We start from the raw sequence: 13,469 nt of genomic DNA on the forward strand, positions 1-13,469 counted from the left end.
GAAGTATGTTGCCTAATGTGCGGCACACGCTTATTTCTACCATGTCTAGGACGGAAGATAATGTACTTATAAATTCCATTTCTTTGCCTAAGTTTAGACTCATTACCTTGATAAGGTACCAGAACTACATGCAACTAGCCTTCTACTCGTTCAAATTCACGACATATTTCAATCTTACCTAATGTTTCAGGAGATGCTTTGTCACATGTATTTCTTTCCAATTTCCGTATGCATTAAAATTAAACGTAAAAATGCAATTGCCTTTATGAGCTAAGCGTGCCTAATCTTTTCCTTATGCGGAAATAACTCGAAAGAACCTGGACTTGTGGAGTCGGGGAGATGTCCACTTGTACATCCAGAGATGAGCCTTCCGCGGTCGCACCTTGTGATCTTTTTGGGGCCATCGTAGTCGTAAATTCGACTTCCGATTTACCTTTGTGGTCTACGGAGTGACGGCCCTCGGAATGCGGCCTTCCGACCTCTGCCTTTATCCTTGTATGCGGGATATTTCCTTTTCGGGATGGTGCTTGCGGCAAAGGCTTTAGGAGTCTTTCAAGAAAACTCGAATCGGCACGGAATTTAATCTCGGACGGCTTGCGGCTTTAAAATCTTCTTGCAAAAGCCTTTTCGATGGGTCTTGCGGGGGTCTTTATGGCTTCACCGTCCCCTCTTCAAAGTCCCGGGAAGGGTATGAAGAGGTCTTCTTGGAAATGGGGTGGGAAGGGACCTTAAGGAGGCCCCCCCCTCTTAGAAGCTTCTAAAGAAGCTTCTAAGAAGCTTCTGAGCTTCCACAAAAGCACGTGGGGGGGGGGGGGGGGGGGGGGGTCGTGATCAGCGTGGCGGGGCGGCCTGAGCGGGCCGGCGATCTGAGCGGCAGCGATGGTGGCTGGCAGACAGGGCTGGGCGACTGCAGCGCGGCGTCGGCGGCGACCTCACCTTCCTCTCCTCCACGGTTCGTCCTCTCCTTCAGCTCCTCTCCCATAGTCCTCCCTCTGCCTCTCTACCACACCCCCTTGATGGGGGGTGTTTATATAGGCATGGGGGTGGGGAAGAGGGCCTCCACACACGTGGAGGACTCCCCTCATGCAGTCCCCACTTCACTCCTTCTTGGCCATCCCCCTCCCACTCCCTCTCCTCCAGCCATGCATCGGCTGGGGGAAGGGATAATAGTAAAAAAATTTGCCTTAATTTATCCTATTGCCCTTCCCAAGCGGTCGTTCCCTTGCGGTTATACGGTCTTCAACCCCGGCTTTTAATTATCGACGTGGAGACCTCGTGAATGGTATGGTTTAAGTTACTAATAACTTGCGAAGTAGGGAATATCTTTGCACAGGGTTTACACCGCGTGCGGACAGTTAATATTTACGGTACGGAGTGTGCGGAAATATTACATTACTATCCAAGACATGGAACCTCATGAAGTTAGAGAAGCAATTGTAAGCTGTTATCTTTCCTTCTATCGAGCATTTACCATAAAGCTCATTACATTCATGACACCAAATTCGCACATGAGGAGCCCCATCAAAGTCTTCGAAATGTTGCTCAAACCTTTCGTGCCTTGATATTGCCATTTCTTTAAGTTTGATCTAAATCTTTCACATTCTCATTGCCAAACTTCAAGAATATCTGGACTCAATAGCTTACTACTCAACTTTGTAGTCATATTTGGTTTAGCCTCACAATTTGCATCAACAACTAATTGAGAGCAATGTATTTTATTTGGAGGGGGAGGGGGAGATTCCTCTACATTGCATAAGCTTCATTTGATGCGACCTAGGAGGTGATCATTGATTTTCCATGTCCCTCTTGTCGCTTGGTCAATGCATACCCTTCTTCATCAAGAAACCCAAAAGGCTCCAAGAGAAGCTCATCCCCTTCAATCTGTTCTCAGACATGAGAGAACGTGCATTGGCCTATGTCTATTTTGACTCTAACAAGGCCTATTTCCTCCTTGCTCTCACCATCAACCACTTGAATCCTAAAAAAGGATGCCATGGTGCCAAGACTCCTATGCAAAAAAAACCACAAAATAAACCCGTACAATCTACTTGCATAGAAACAAAATATCCATAAATATGTGAGAGACACAAAGAGAGAGAGAGAGAGAGAGAGAGAGAGAGAGAGAGAGAGAGAGAGAGAGAGAGAGAGAGAGAGAGAGAGAGAGAGAGAGAGAGTTTCTAGATTCTTTGTTAGTCGATTCTTGGACAAGCTACTATACCTGTCAACGCAAGGGTAGTGCAGTGCAACTCTCATCGTGATGCTATTCAATGTTGACTACATATAACACAAGAGTGTACATCACACAAATGTGTATATATAAATTCCCACATACCTACCTGCAAATACATATGCACATTATAAAAATAACTTAGAGAATGAATGCAAAATTACAATAACATTTCATGATTGTATGAGATTTCCAACAAACTAACTGTTTAGTTTGAGAAGCGGTTTAGGGACATATTTAAGCCCAATGATAAATGAAGGCGGGTTACAATGTGATGTTATTACAATTTGATGAAACCTTTGGACTTTTTAACAAGTGTCATATCGATGCTTTCGTGCAAATTTTAGGAATCAATGACCTCCATTAGCATGTCACCCTAGTTTAGGGATCTCTCTCTCTCTCTAAAACAGTCTACTCTCTTTGTGTTTCCAATAACCAATATGTTTGCAAATGCTTTGCAATGATATGTAGCCCAAAACACACCACCAATAGTAGCGACAACCACTTGGCTTGGAGTTCACAACTGCACATTGTATGCAACACAATAGCAGTGAACAAATAGGTCACGTCTTGTCGCATCGCAGTAGCAACCAACACGCTTGGCACTACCCACCACCCAAAGTCTTCAACAGATACTTGATTTATTACAAAGCATGTTGCAAACCTTATGTACTTCAGGGTGATGATTCGAGGCACTGAAAGTAGATAAACAACTCATCCATATGCTGATAATATTTTTATTGAGCCTATTTGCTATGTGATTCTATACTTTTCTTACAAGTTTAATTGGTTGAACATACACAATTCAATGGATTACTCTTTTTTTTCAAAAAGATTTGTGTGATAGTAGCATTGAGAGCCTTGTCCAGAATCAAGGTAATTTTGGCTCCTGCTAGACACTCAACTCAATTACCTTCATTTTGGGTTGCTGAATGTTAGCTTCCAAATACCATGCCTTAGGCATCACAGACAAGTATATATAGCAAATGAAAACAAGAATCTAGTAATAAATGGACATTGATAATGCTCTTGAACTAGGACATTGGTTGGGCTCATCATTGATCCATGTTTTAGCAATGCATCCTGTAAATGAAGGTCTTGCATAATTGGGCGGAGTGAAATGCTAAATTCATAATAGAGAGAGACAGATATGTGTGTGTGTGTGTGTGTGTGTGTGTGTGTGTGTGTGTGTGTGTGTGTGTGTGTGTGTGTGTGTGTGTGTGTGTGTGTGTGTGTGTGTGTGTGTGTGTGTGTGTGTGTGTGTGTGTGTGTGTGTGTGTGTGTGTGTGTGTGTGTGTGTGTGTGTGTGTGTGTGTGTGTGTGTGTGTGTGTGTATGTGTGTGTGTGTGTGTGTGTGTGTGTGTGTGTGTGTGTGTGTGTGTGTGTGTGTGTGTGTGTGTGTGTGTGTGTGTGTGTGTGTGTGTGTGTGTGTGGAATTACAAATTTTTCTAATAAGGTATAGTTGAAGACATGCTTACTAATGATGGTGCTCTTGCTGTTGCTCCATAGAGAGATGACAGGGAAACTAATGATGGTGCTCCTCTACTGCTACTCAACAAAAATTTCACAATGGAAAAATTGTGTTGCTTACTGTTGTTTGAACAAACCTAATCGTCAAGGAAATAGTTTACCATACAATTTTTTCCTTCTACAAGAATTTCTCACAACCATAAGCACACCCAATTTAAAAATTAAATTGACCTCTATTAGGATTAAACAGTGTAGAGAAATTAGAAGAAATCATACTTGTCAAAATAGCTTGACTCACAGGATAAAGCACGATGTCTCTCACCTCCTCAATCTTGATGGCCTTGCACACAAGCATTTTCCTTCTTAAGCCTCAAATATTTGAACCTAACCTCACACCTACCTGCTTGGTAGCAAATGGTGCCTACACACACACACACACACACACACAGAGAAACGTGTGAACTCAGAACAAACAAATGAGTAGAGTAAATACATGTGGAACTTGCATGTCTTATCTCCTCGCTCACATTACCCAGAAAGCTTGTTGTCTCTCAAATCACTCAAAAGCCGAAGGTTCTAGAATGGTGGCATAGTAGCATGCGTTCTTCGGATGCGAGCAGCAAACTATGTGATAGAGAAGAGAGTGAGGCTACACAACAACGATCCTTCATGATCAGTGCAAGGAAGTCCTAAGCATGCAAGAAAAGGAGGCAATGAAGGGAAGGTGGTGGAAATCCTGGTGAACGCGATGAAGAAGGCGGTGTGTCAAGCCCCACCAGCATAGGCGCTCAGTAGTGGAGATGGTGGGATCCAGGGAGGAAGACCACAAGAGTGTCAAACCCTATTCTTGGCATTGGAGACCCTTTACATGTGGTCAAGTCTAAACTTGGAAAGGGTTTTTGGGAGGGTCACCGGTGTGGGAGAGTTTCTGGGGGGAACCCCCAATTTTGAAACCTCCCCCCCCCAGTGGCCTGGAGTGGTTTTTGGTTTTATTAAAAAAATCGTTGGAAAAACCCCCCGAAAAAACCCATGCGTGAATAGCTCCATTGTGTTTGCACCTGCTTTTTCCATCATTGGAAATTTTTTAGCGACCCTATTTTTTAGGGCCCCCACTATCACTATGGTGGGACACTTGAATAGTGGTAATAGTGGGGCCTCAAAACCCCCACTAAAATTGGGTGAGAAGAGGCTCTAAGAGGACCTTTCGATGGCCCCTTCTCAGCATAGGATAATGAACGTTATGATTTTCAACTTCACTTTCTCACGCAATCAATTGACGGAGTGTTGAAGGTCATATCTGATTTTGTTGCAGCCATTACACACTACTATGGCTCCGTTAACTGGCTATCGGCTGTTCAAGTTTGAAACGATCAGTGATGTTTCGTAACTTTTGCAAATATGCAAAAGTTACGAAACTCACACAAAGAGCTTGAAGTTCACCATAATTGCCTGGTGTGAGTTGCAAAAAAGGATCGTGGGAAGGTGCTATAAAAAAAGTAGCATATTTTCAACTACCAAATCCACAAATCTTAACTCAAAAAAATGGGAAACTTAACTCCAATTAACCCTGGGTAATTTTTTTGGGGGCTTGAAGTACCTTGCCACTACACCATTGTATAAGCATATACCCTAACGAGCAATGTGCTAATAAACTAAAACTCTCACATGCTTAAAAAATTATAAGATGCCATCTTTGGGAATTGAACCTTTAATAGTATGCAAAAACTCCCTTGTTCCAAGTAAACCATGATACCCACATGTCCAAGTTGCAATAGGAACTTCTGAAAATTTATTAATTAAAAAACCCCTTTTGTAGGTTAACTTTTAGGCCTTAATTTTCACTCTTTTGTATTTGTAAATATGTAGATTCTAGGGATATTAAATACCCTTATTTTGAACTCACGTGCAAGAGGTACATATTATTGACTGACCCCCCTCCCCCCGAGGTAGTGACCCAAGGAGAACAAGGCATCGGCCTCAGGTCCTGTCTTGATACCCAAGAACCTACCAAGCCCTCACGAGGTGATACTTAATCTTGTTCTAATGCTCACTTTTATTTTCGCTCCAACTTGCTTTTATTTGCTTTGCTTTTTAGCTAGCTGCCACCCGTAAGAAGACAAGGCATCGGCCTCGGGTCTTGTCTCGTCCCTTGGAACCTACCAAGCCCTCGCAAGGCGATAAACAACTATGCGAATATTTTTCATTGTTTTTTATTTTTATAGGGGTTAGAACCCCTTTTTACACACCTCTGTATATTCATATATTTTCTTTTGGGATATTTAGGGTTTTTTCTTTTGGTTATTTTTAATAGGCTTCTCTAACTGCCTCACACTAACAGGACCTCCTAGAATAGCCGCCTAGGAGGTCAGCAAAACAAGGTCACTAGAACTCCTATCTAAAATAGGTCTTTCAGTGCTTGACAATGCCAGTACAAGAGGCAATGACTACTTAGACCTCCCCCAGACATACAGAACCTAAACCTCAAACTTCATGCCTTGATTACCGATTTCCAACAAACAAAATGAAAGCACCCTTACATACACATGTATCATTATTTGCTTAAGGAAAAAAGACTCGGAAAAGGGACGAAACCACTTGGAATGGCCACAAGAAGCTCCTCCACAGTAGCAAAGGCTCCCTCCAGCGACTTCGTCAACCTGTATGATGGAATCACTAAAACAACAAACCATTAAACGTACCTGCACCAAAGAAGCATGGGGCTCTCTTGCCTAAAGAAATAGCACATATTATTACAAACTAACTGGTCCTCTTGGCCTAAAGAAATCAAAAATTAAAACTTGAAAGCAACTAGCCTTCTTGGCCTAAAGAAATCAAGCGAACCAGCTCGTATATATCCCTCCTCGGAAGAAGACCCTCCTCAAAAGAAGATAGATATACGAAAATATGCTCCATTCCAAGGGAAAAAATAGGGCTTTATGCCCTAGACTAAATGCATCAAGTTGTGACCCATCCCTCTTGCATATAGAGCAAGAGGTGTACGCATAACATGTCCAAGAAAATGTGATGACAATCGCATTGTGTAAAAAGTCATAATACTAACAAGAATATTCTTTCTAAGTTTCATACCGATCCTCTATGGATTTCTTAGTTTCATGTGTAGTAATGATTGTTTTAACACGTCTAATATGTTTTCTATAAAAAGTATTGAGCATTCATACAATGATATTTCTTTTCTTTGTCAATCACCATATTCTTACTTGATAGTGAGACTTCTCCATGCCTTATGTATTTCATATGAATAATGGTCCATCATTATCAACAGAGTATGTTCCATGCTTGAATAAAAATTGCTACACAAAAAAGGAACATATCAAGTCTTAGGATATTCAAGTTTCCAAATAGTATACTGACCAAGTAAAATGTGATGTCTTTCTTTGCCCAAGCCTTAACTATTCGTTCCACCACAATTTTTATAGCCTTCTTGTAGTCTAGATCTAGAAAAACCAAACTACTTTAATGATGTTGAGGAATAGTATTTACCACTACCTTGTTAATTATTTTATACCCTTGTCTACTTATACAAGCATTGTCACATCCTTTTGAAAATTCCCCTAGTTCAACTATGTTTTGAAAATACTTTCTTAGCTCCTTTCACATATATTTCTGTAGAGAGATTGAAGTTGGGTTCCATAACAAATTGATAATATCCTCTTTATTTTTATGTGCTATTTCCCTCATAAAATGAAAATTCTTGAAGTCAATACCTATTATATACTTTTTCATTCTTTTCTTAGAACTTTTTCCCTTTGGTGCTAAATTTTCAAGGCTTTTGAAAAGCCTTTGCCTAAACATAAAATCAATCAATATCACTAAGGATTTAAATTTTTCCACTTCATGCATTTGTGATTTATTTTTCTCATAGAGCTTCTTCATTTTTCCCTCACTATTTTAAAATTTTTTTCTACCTTAACCAATCTATTTTCTTGTTGTCAATACTTTGCCTCACAAAGAAGAATGGCTGTGATAAAGTAATTGCCTTGAATTGGGAACCTCACTTACATATTAAGACTTCAAACAAGTACAATACCGCAACAACAAGCCATCCTTTCCATCTCTAATAAACTTGATTGTGTCATGAAGAGTCGAAAATCTAGGTGATTTGATGTTAGTAGATCTGTTTGATCTAAGCCTCCATTTATTTGTAGATCAATATACCTCTTGCCTTCATCTCTAAACCTTCTAACCTTAACTTTATTACAAAGCACCTTATGGTTCTTTCCACTCCAAACAAAAAAAAAACAAGAAAATAATATGTGGAATACAAAGAGAGTTGGAGAAAGGGAAAGAATTAGAAAAGTTTTAGTCCAAAAGAAAAAGTTAACTAAAACTTAAAGAACGAATATCTAAAGATCATTATCACATTTCTTGGTAGACGTAGCATTACTTTCAAGATATTACACTATAAGGAAATGGATGCATAATGATAGTGATTTCTGACAAGATTTAGTAGTGTTTCTATATGTTTCACTATTTACATTAGTACATATACCAGAAGATGTCAAGAATCACATGGTAGGTGAACTTGCTTAAGCTGCTATGCCAAAAACATACCATACACATAAGAGGAAGCTTAGTCAAGAACACACAAAGAGAGATGGAGACCAAAACATTTTCTTTCTAGTTTCTTTTTCTTCTTCCTCACAAAATACAATGTACATAGAATATAGATAAGATACAACATAAAGGAAAGTGACATACTAAATCAATCAATGTATAATTGACTATACTAATCGATTGGCACTATAACTATGCCAATTATAGGTAGGTACAACAAACTAAATATAATAAGTGACAAGTTAGTGGCTATGTGAGGATCATAATGACCACCAATGTGCTAAGTATGGGCGTGAGAACCCATCTAGCCAGAAACTCCATCATCAATGTTGTCTACATGTCTTGAGCTTTCTATCTCAACACTCCCTCTCAAACTCAACTATATCTTTGTAACTCGAAGTAAGCTTCCAAACTTTCAATGTTTCTCTATACCAAATACCTTTGTGAAAATGTCACCTATGTGATCTTGTGTGCTAACATACACAAAGTCAATCTCTCCTACAAGCATCTTCTCTCTCACAATGTGGTAATGTATCTCAATGTGTTTTCTCCTAGGATGAAACATTGGGTCCCTAGCTAACTATATGCTACTCATGTTGTTAGAGTTAATGACAACTGGACCATCTCTCTACACATACAAATCACCCAATAACTTTTATAGCCATATCACCTTACATGCTGCCATAGGAGTATCTCTATGCTCAGTCTCTCTGCTTGATAAAGCAACTATAGGCTACTTTTTACTACTCCACGTAGCTACTATAGCATTAAGGGAAAACATGAATCAATTAGTAGATCTTCTATCAAACATGCTACAAGACTAATCAACATCTATGCATCCAAACACCTATACATTGTTACCCACCTCATAAAAATTCCATAATGCAAAGTGGACTTCATATACCTCAATATGCATCTAACTACATGCAAATGAGACTTTCTTGAGATCTGCATAAATTGACTAAAAAGACCAACAATGTAACTCGTTTGGCCTTATGATAGTCATATAAATAAGATTCTCTACTATTCTTGTGAGCATAGCAGGGTCTTTTATCTCATCCCCAACATTAATACTTAACTTAACATTTTTCTCCAATCGTATTGAAAGAGGCTTATATGTTGTTATCCATACTTGGATAACATTTGCAAACCATACTACCTTTGGGATAGACATATACCATCATCACATCTCATCACCTCAATACCAAGAAAGTACCTCAGCTCATCAAAATCCTTCATCTCAAACTTCTTCTTCCAAAGATCCTTAGCTTTACCAATTCTACTATCATTGTTACCTATAATAATCAAGTCATCCACATAGATGACTATGATGAGACCATGTAATCTTTCCGCATGAAATATTAATGATTTTAGACCCTGCACGCCCCGCGCTAGAGCAATTTCAAGTGTCCCTCGTGACAAAAAGACCCTTCGCAAAGTGCTTACTATGCGTGTATCAACGAACTCTAGCTCGCGCTGTGTATGGAAGACCATGGCTAAAAACCCGTAGTCCCCCACGAGAACACCCCTTTCAAGGGGGAAAAGGGATCATTGGTAAAATTTTTGACAAATTTTTATTCATGCAACTGGCCACCTGTGTGGCCATTCTCTCCCCCCTCTACCTATATGACCTCCCCCCTCTCAAGCTCGAGGGACAGAGAGAGGGAGGATCGTGCAAGCCGCTGCCGCCATCATCGCCACGACTGCCATGTCATGGGCTGCTGCCACCAGGCTGCGCCATCATCACCATAATCATCATCCTCTTCCTCTCCTTCATTGTCATCCTCACTTCCATCCTCATCATCATTATTTTTCTCTCTCCACGTCAATGAGATTGTCTCAGAAGCTTAGAAGCTTTTTTTTTTTGAAGCTTCCATTAAAGGCTTTCATAATCCTTGTTTACACGTGCCTTCCCTGGTTTCTAAAACCGATCTTGTAAGCCCCAGTTCTACATGAGGAAAGAAATATCGACCTAATAGGCAGTTTTGGAGATAGGGAAAAAGGGCAATGAGAATTCGCAGAGTCCAAGTCCACTAGGTCATCGATGGCTCCTAAGCAAGAGTCACAATGTCGAAGGGTTTTCGAAAGCAAAGTCGCGTCTTCAGAAGACCTTGATATATGTCAAGATGGAAGATCAAACAAATGAATAATCCAATGTCAGAGATGGTTCTAGCATTCAACTCTGAGTCATATATTTTTAATAGCCATACAATAATTCCAGAATTCAATCAATAAATTATGTTTTTAGCTTCAGCATGTCATACAGGTAAAGTGCACCAATAACATTCTTGTAATCCACTGATGGTATATGCCTCTCTTTATAATGAGCTCAATCATCAAGTTTTCAGGGTTACTCCAAGCTGAATAGGATGAATAGGTGATACTATATTGTTATGATGGGCTATTTCTGTAAATCTCCCTTCAAAAACAGAGTCTCTGCCTATTGTGAGCTTTCCAAGCCAACTACCCAAATTCTTTAGTAATGAGCGTTCCTCTGAGCTTGATTTGATCAACTCTGACCTTAAAAGAACCTTGCAGTTTTCATACGTGGCTTTTACCACCTCCTTATGTAAAACCTTGGAGTTTATCTTGTCCAAAAATTTGAGGTATGTGTCATGAAAATTGGGCTCAATACTTGCTCTTTTCATCACCATATATTGAGCAAACCAAGGGTAATACTGCTCCTTAAGAACCTCCCCAAACTCTTTAGCTTTTGCATCAAGGTTTGAGGTAGAGATGTTGTTGATTAAGAAAGCAACTTTGTCCTGCACCTCTGAGGTGGGAGCCTCAATCGGGACATCCCGTCTCTCTGCTACAGCAACTAGTGTTTCAATGTTCAAAGCATGACCAAAACCTGTAGTGGACGGAGGTTGCCGCCCAGGTACACTACTCCTTGACGAGCGCAGAAAACCTGGACTCTGCACTAAAGTTGTATTGCCACTACCTTGATAAAGTTGAGAGACCTTCTGAGTCTTTCCAAAATCAAACAGCTGATTGGTGGATGCAGAATGCTGCGATGTCAGGCTGGATGCTGCACCAGAAGGTTTTGAGAAGGCGGAACCTACTGGCATAGAATTATTCTTCACCTTTTCGTCACTAAAACCTGACAGTTGATTCTAGCTTTGTTGAAGCTACAGTGACTGTTGATGGTGAAGTTCTGCACCATCAGTGAGCAGCTGAGTGTGACCTTCAGGAGCCTCCTGACTTTCTGAGCTTGAAACAACTGTTGTTGTCTGCATAGAAGGGCTCTGGCTCTAAGCCCAGGATACCCATGGTCCAAGGATTGGGAGGCTGATAAGCCAAACTAGACTGGCAAGGCTCAAGGATCTTTGAAATAAAATGGAATGACAGCCATCATGAGGCCTTTTTCATATGCCTCTGTGATAAGGATCTTTGGGTCAATCTCTTTCACTCTCAGAGCCTGGTTTCTGCCACCATACTCCACCTTATTCACCGATTTCCAGAGCACTCTGTTTCTCTTTTTTTTAAATCCTCTCTCGTGCCAGGCTTTTTCACCCAGTATGCCCTTCAGAGCTTTTTTTCTTTCTTTTTTTTTCGTCGTTTACTCCCCCCTATTCTGCGCAGAGAATCATCCTCCCCAAGTCCATATTTAGCGCAGAGGATCGTCCCAAAAACATAAAAGCAGCATGTGAGCTCCTTAGTGATGCAGGAGATGGGGTAGGTGAAATTTCACTTAATGCCCTACGTTCATAGAAATTTCTCTCTCTGATTTTGTAGTGTTCTGAGGTACGTACTTCTTGATAAAGTGCACATGGAGCACAGAACAACCATTGCATATAATCAGTGAGATATGACTTCCCAAAGCACCATGTTTGTGCAGGTAATCTGAAAGTCTTCCGCATATGAATTCTCCAAAAACCTCCATACAAAAGCCCAAAAATGCACAAAATAATACCTGCAATTCCAAGACCTTTCCGAACCTGTACATTGTCAATATTGATAGCTGCTAGGTTCAAAATCCAGTATGGAGCAGTACATAGAAGTATAAATGTCACTATATGGACATAACGATTCCCAAATCCCAGCCTCTCCATATTCCACCCAAAAACACAGAATGAACACAGCACTGACAAGACTGCAACTGGTGGATCATTACAACAATTTAAGAGTGCCCCTTGCCATTCTGGATCCTGAACAAGAGCACCATCTCTTGACATGAAAGAAACTTCACCACAGCAAATCTTGGGAGCCCGTATGATCCTTAATGATGGTGTATGTTCAAGCTTCTCTTGCTGGGTAAATCCCTGAATGTGAAGTTCATTTTCTTCATGGATTTGGAAGTCTTTCCCTAAAGGACTCAAAATACTATACACACCTGCTGCAGCTGAAGCACCAATAGCAACCACAAGGCACAAACCAACCCCAACAGGGCCTTTCTGACCTCTTAAAACCCCAGTTGAGAGTGTAATGAGATCATCTTATTCCATGCCACGACAATGTCCTGATCAAACAGCCCATCAAACATGCTCTCTGCTTCTAAAATGCTACCACATTTACCATAAATATTAATAAGTGTGCTATTAACAAAAACATCTGAAGTGAAGCCCTTCATGTGAGCATCTATACTCATACGTAGAGAATAAATGTAATCACAACAACTAAGTATGCATAAAGTATTAAATCGCACACACAACTTTCGGGTGGTTTTCACACCTCGAATGCGCAGCAATACGACATCCACCCCCTCTAATCCTGCGCATCCTCCGGATGGGCCAACTACCCATGATCATTATCATCAAGATCCACAAACAGATCAATCTCTCCGTTATGCATTTCCGGTAGATCAACAAGATTATCAGCCATATCATCTGTCTCTTCCATTGGAGTTTCTTGTCATTGCTCTTCTCTTGAAAATTCTTCCAATGCATAATCCTCATCATCTCTTTTCTTGAAAATCTTGATTCTTTTTCCAGCAATAGGCACTCTAAGCACTGTTCCATCCAATTCTGTCAACTCATATGTTGCATTATCAAAGACATGTCTGACTATGTATGGCCCAAACCATCTTTTCACCATCTTCCGAAGTGCAGTATGCTGATTTTCAAGGCTGCTATCAAAGACCAAAACCCAATCTCCCTCTTCTATTGCTCTTGGTCGCAAGCGATGCCTACTGTCAAACCTGTCCTTATTCCTTAGTCTAGCAACCTTCAACTTGTCAATAGCTAGCTGAATATCC

At 40.5% G+C, this 13,469-nt stretch overlaps 1 protein-coding gene and 1 pseudogene across 1 annotated transcript; both read right to left on the reverse strand.

Annotated features, from left to right (window-relative positions):
* Positions 1-10,608: 10,608 nt before the first annotated feature.
* LOC148021364 (uncharacterized) lies at positions 10,609-11,387 on the reverse strand. Its single transcript, XM_087698247.1, has one exon. The coding sequence runs from the start codon at positions 11,341-11,343 to the stop codon at positions 10,609-10,611; it is 735 nt and encodes a 244-aa protein (XP_087554373.1). The 5' UTR covers positions 11,344-11,387.
* Positions 11,388-11,403: 16 nt separating this feature from the next.
* Positions 11,404-12,694, reverse strand: LOC148021365 (uncharacterized; annotated as a pseudogene).
* Between the last annotated feature and the right edge of the window lie 775 nt (positions 12,695-13,469).

This window comes from Lygodium microphyllum, chromosome 18 (genome assembly GCF_053477565.2).
Source record: "Lygodium microphyllum isolate KBCC chromosome 18, Lygodium_microphyllum_v1.1.10, whole genome shotgun sequence".
Lineage (NCBI taxonomy): Eukaryota > Viridiplantae > Streptophyta > Polypodiopsida > Schizaeales > Lygodiaceae > Lygodium > Lygodium microphyllum.

What these genes read in the sequence shown, in the direction of transcription:
- LOC148021364 (XM_087698247.1), bottom strand. Translation starts at nt 11,343, where the DNA reads ATGCCAGTAGGTTCCGCCTTCTCAAAACCTTCTGGTGCAGCATCCAGC.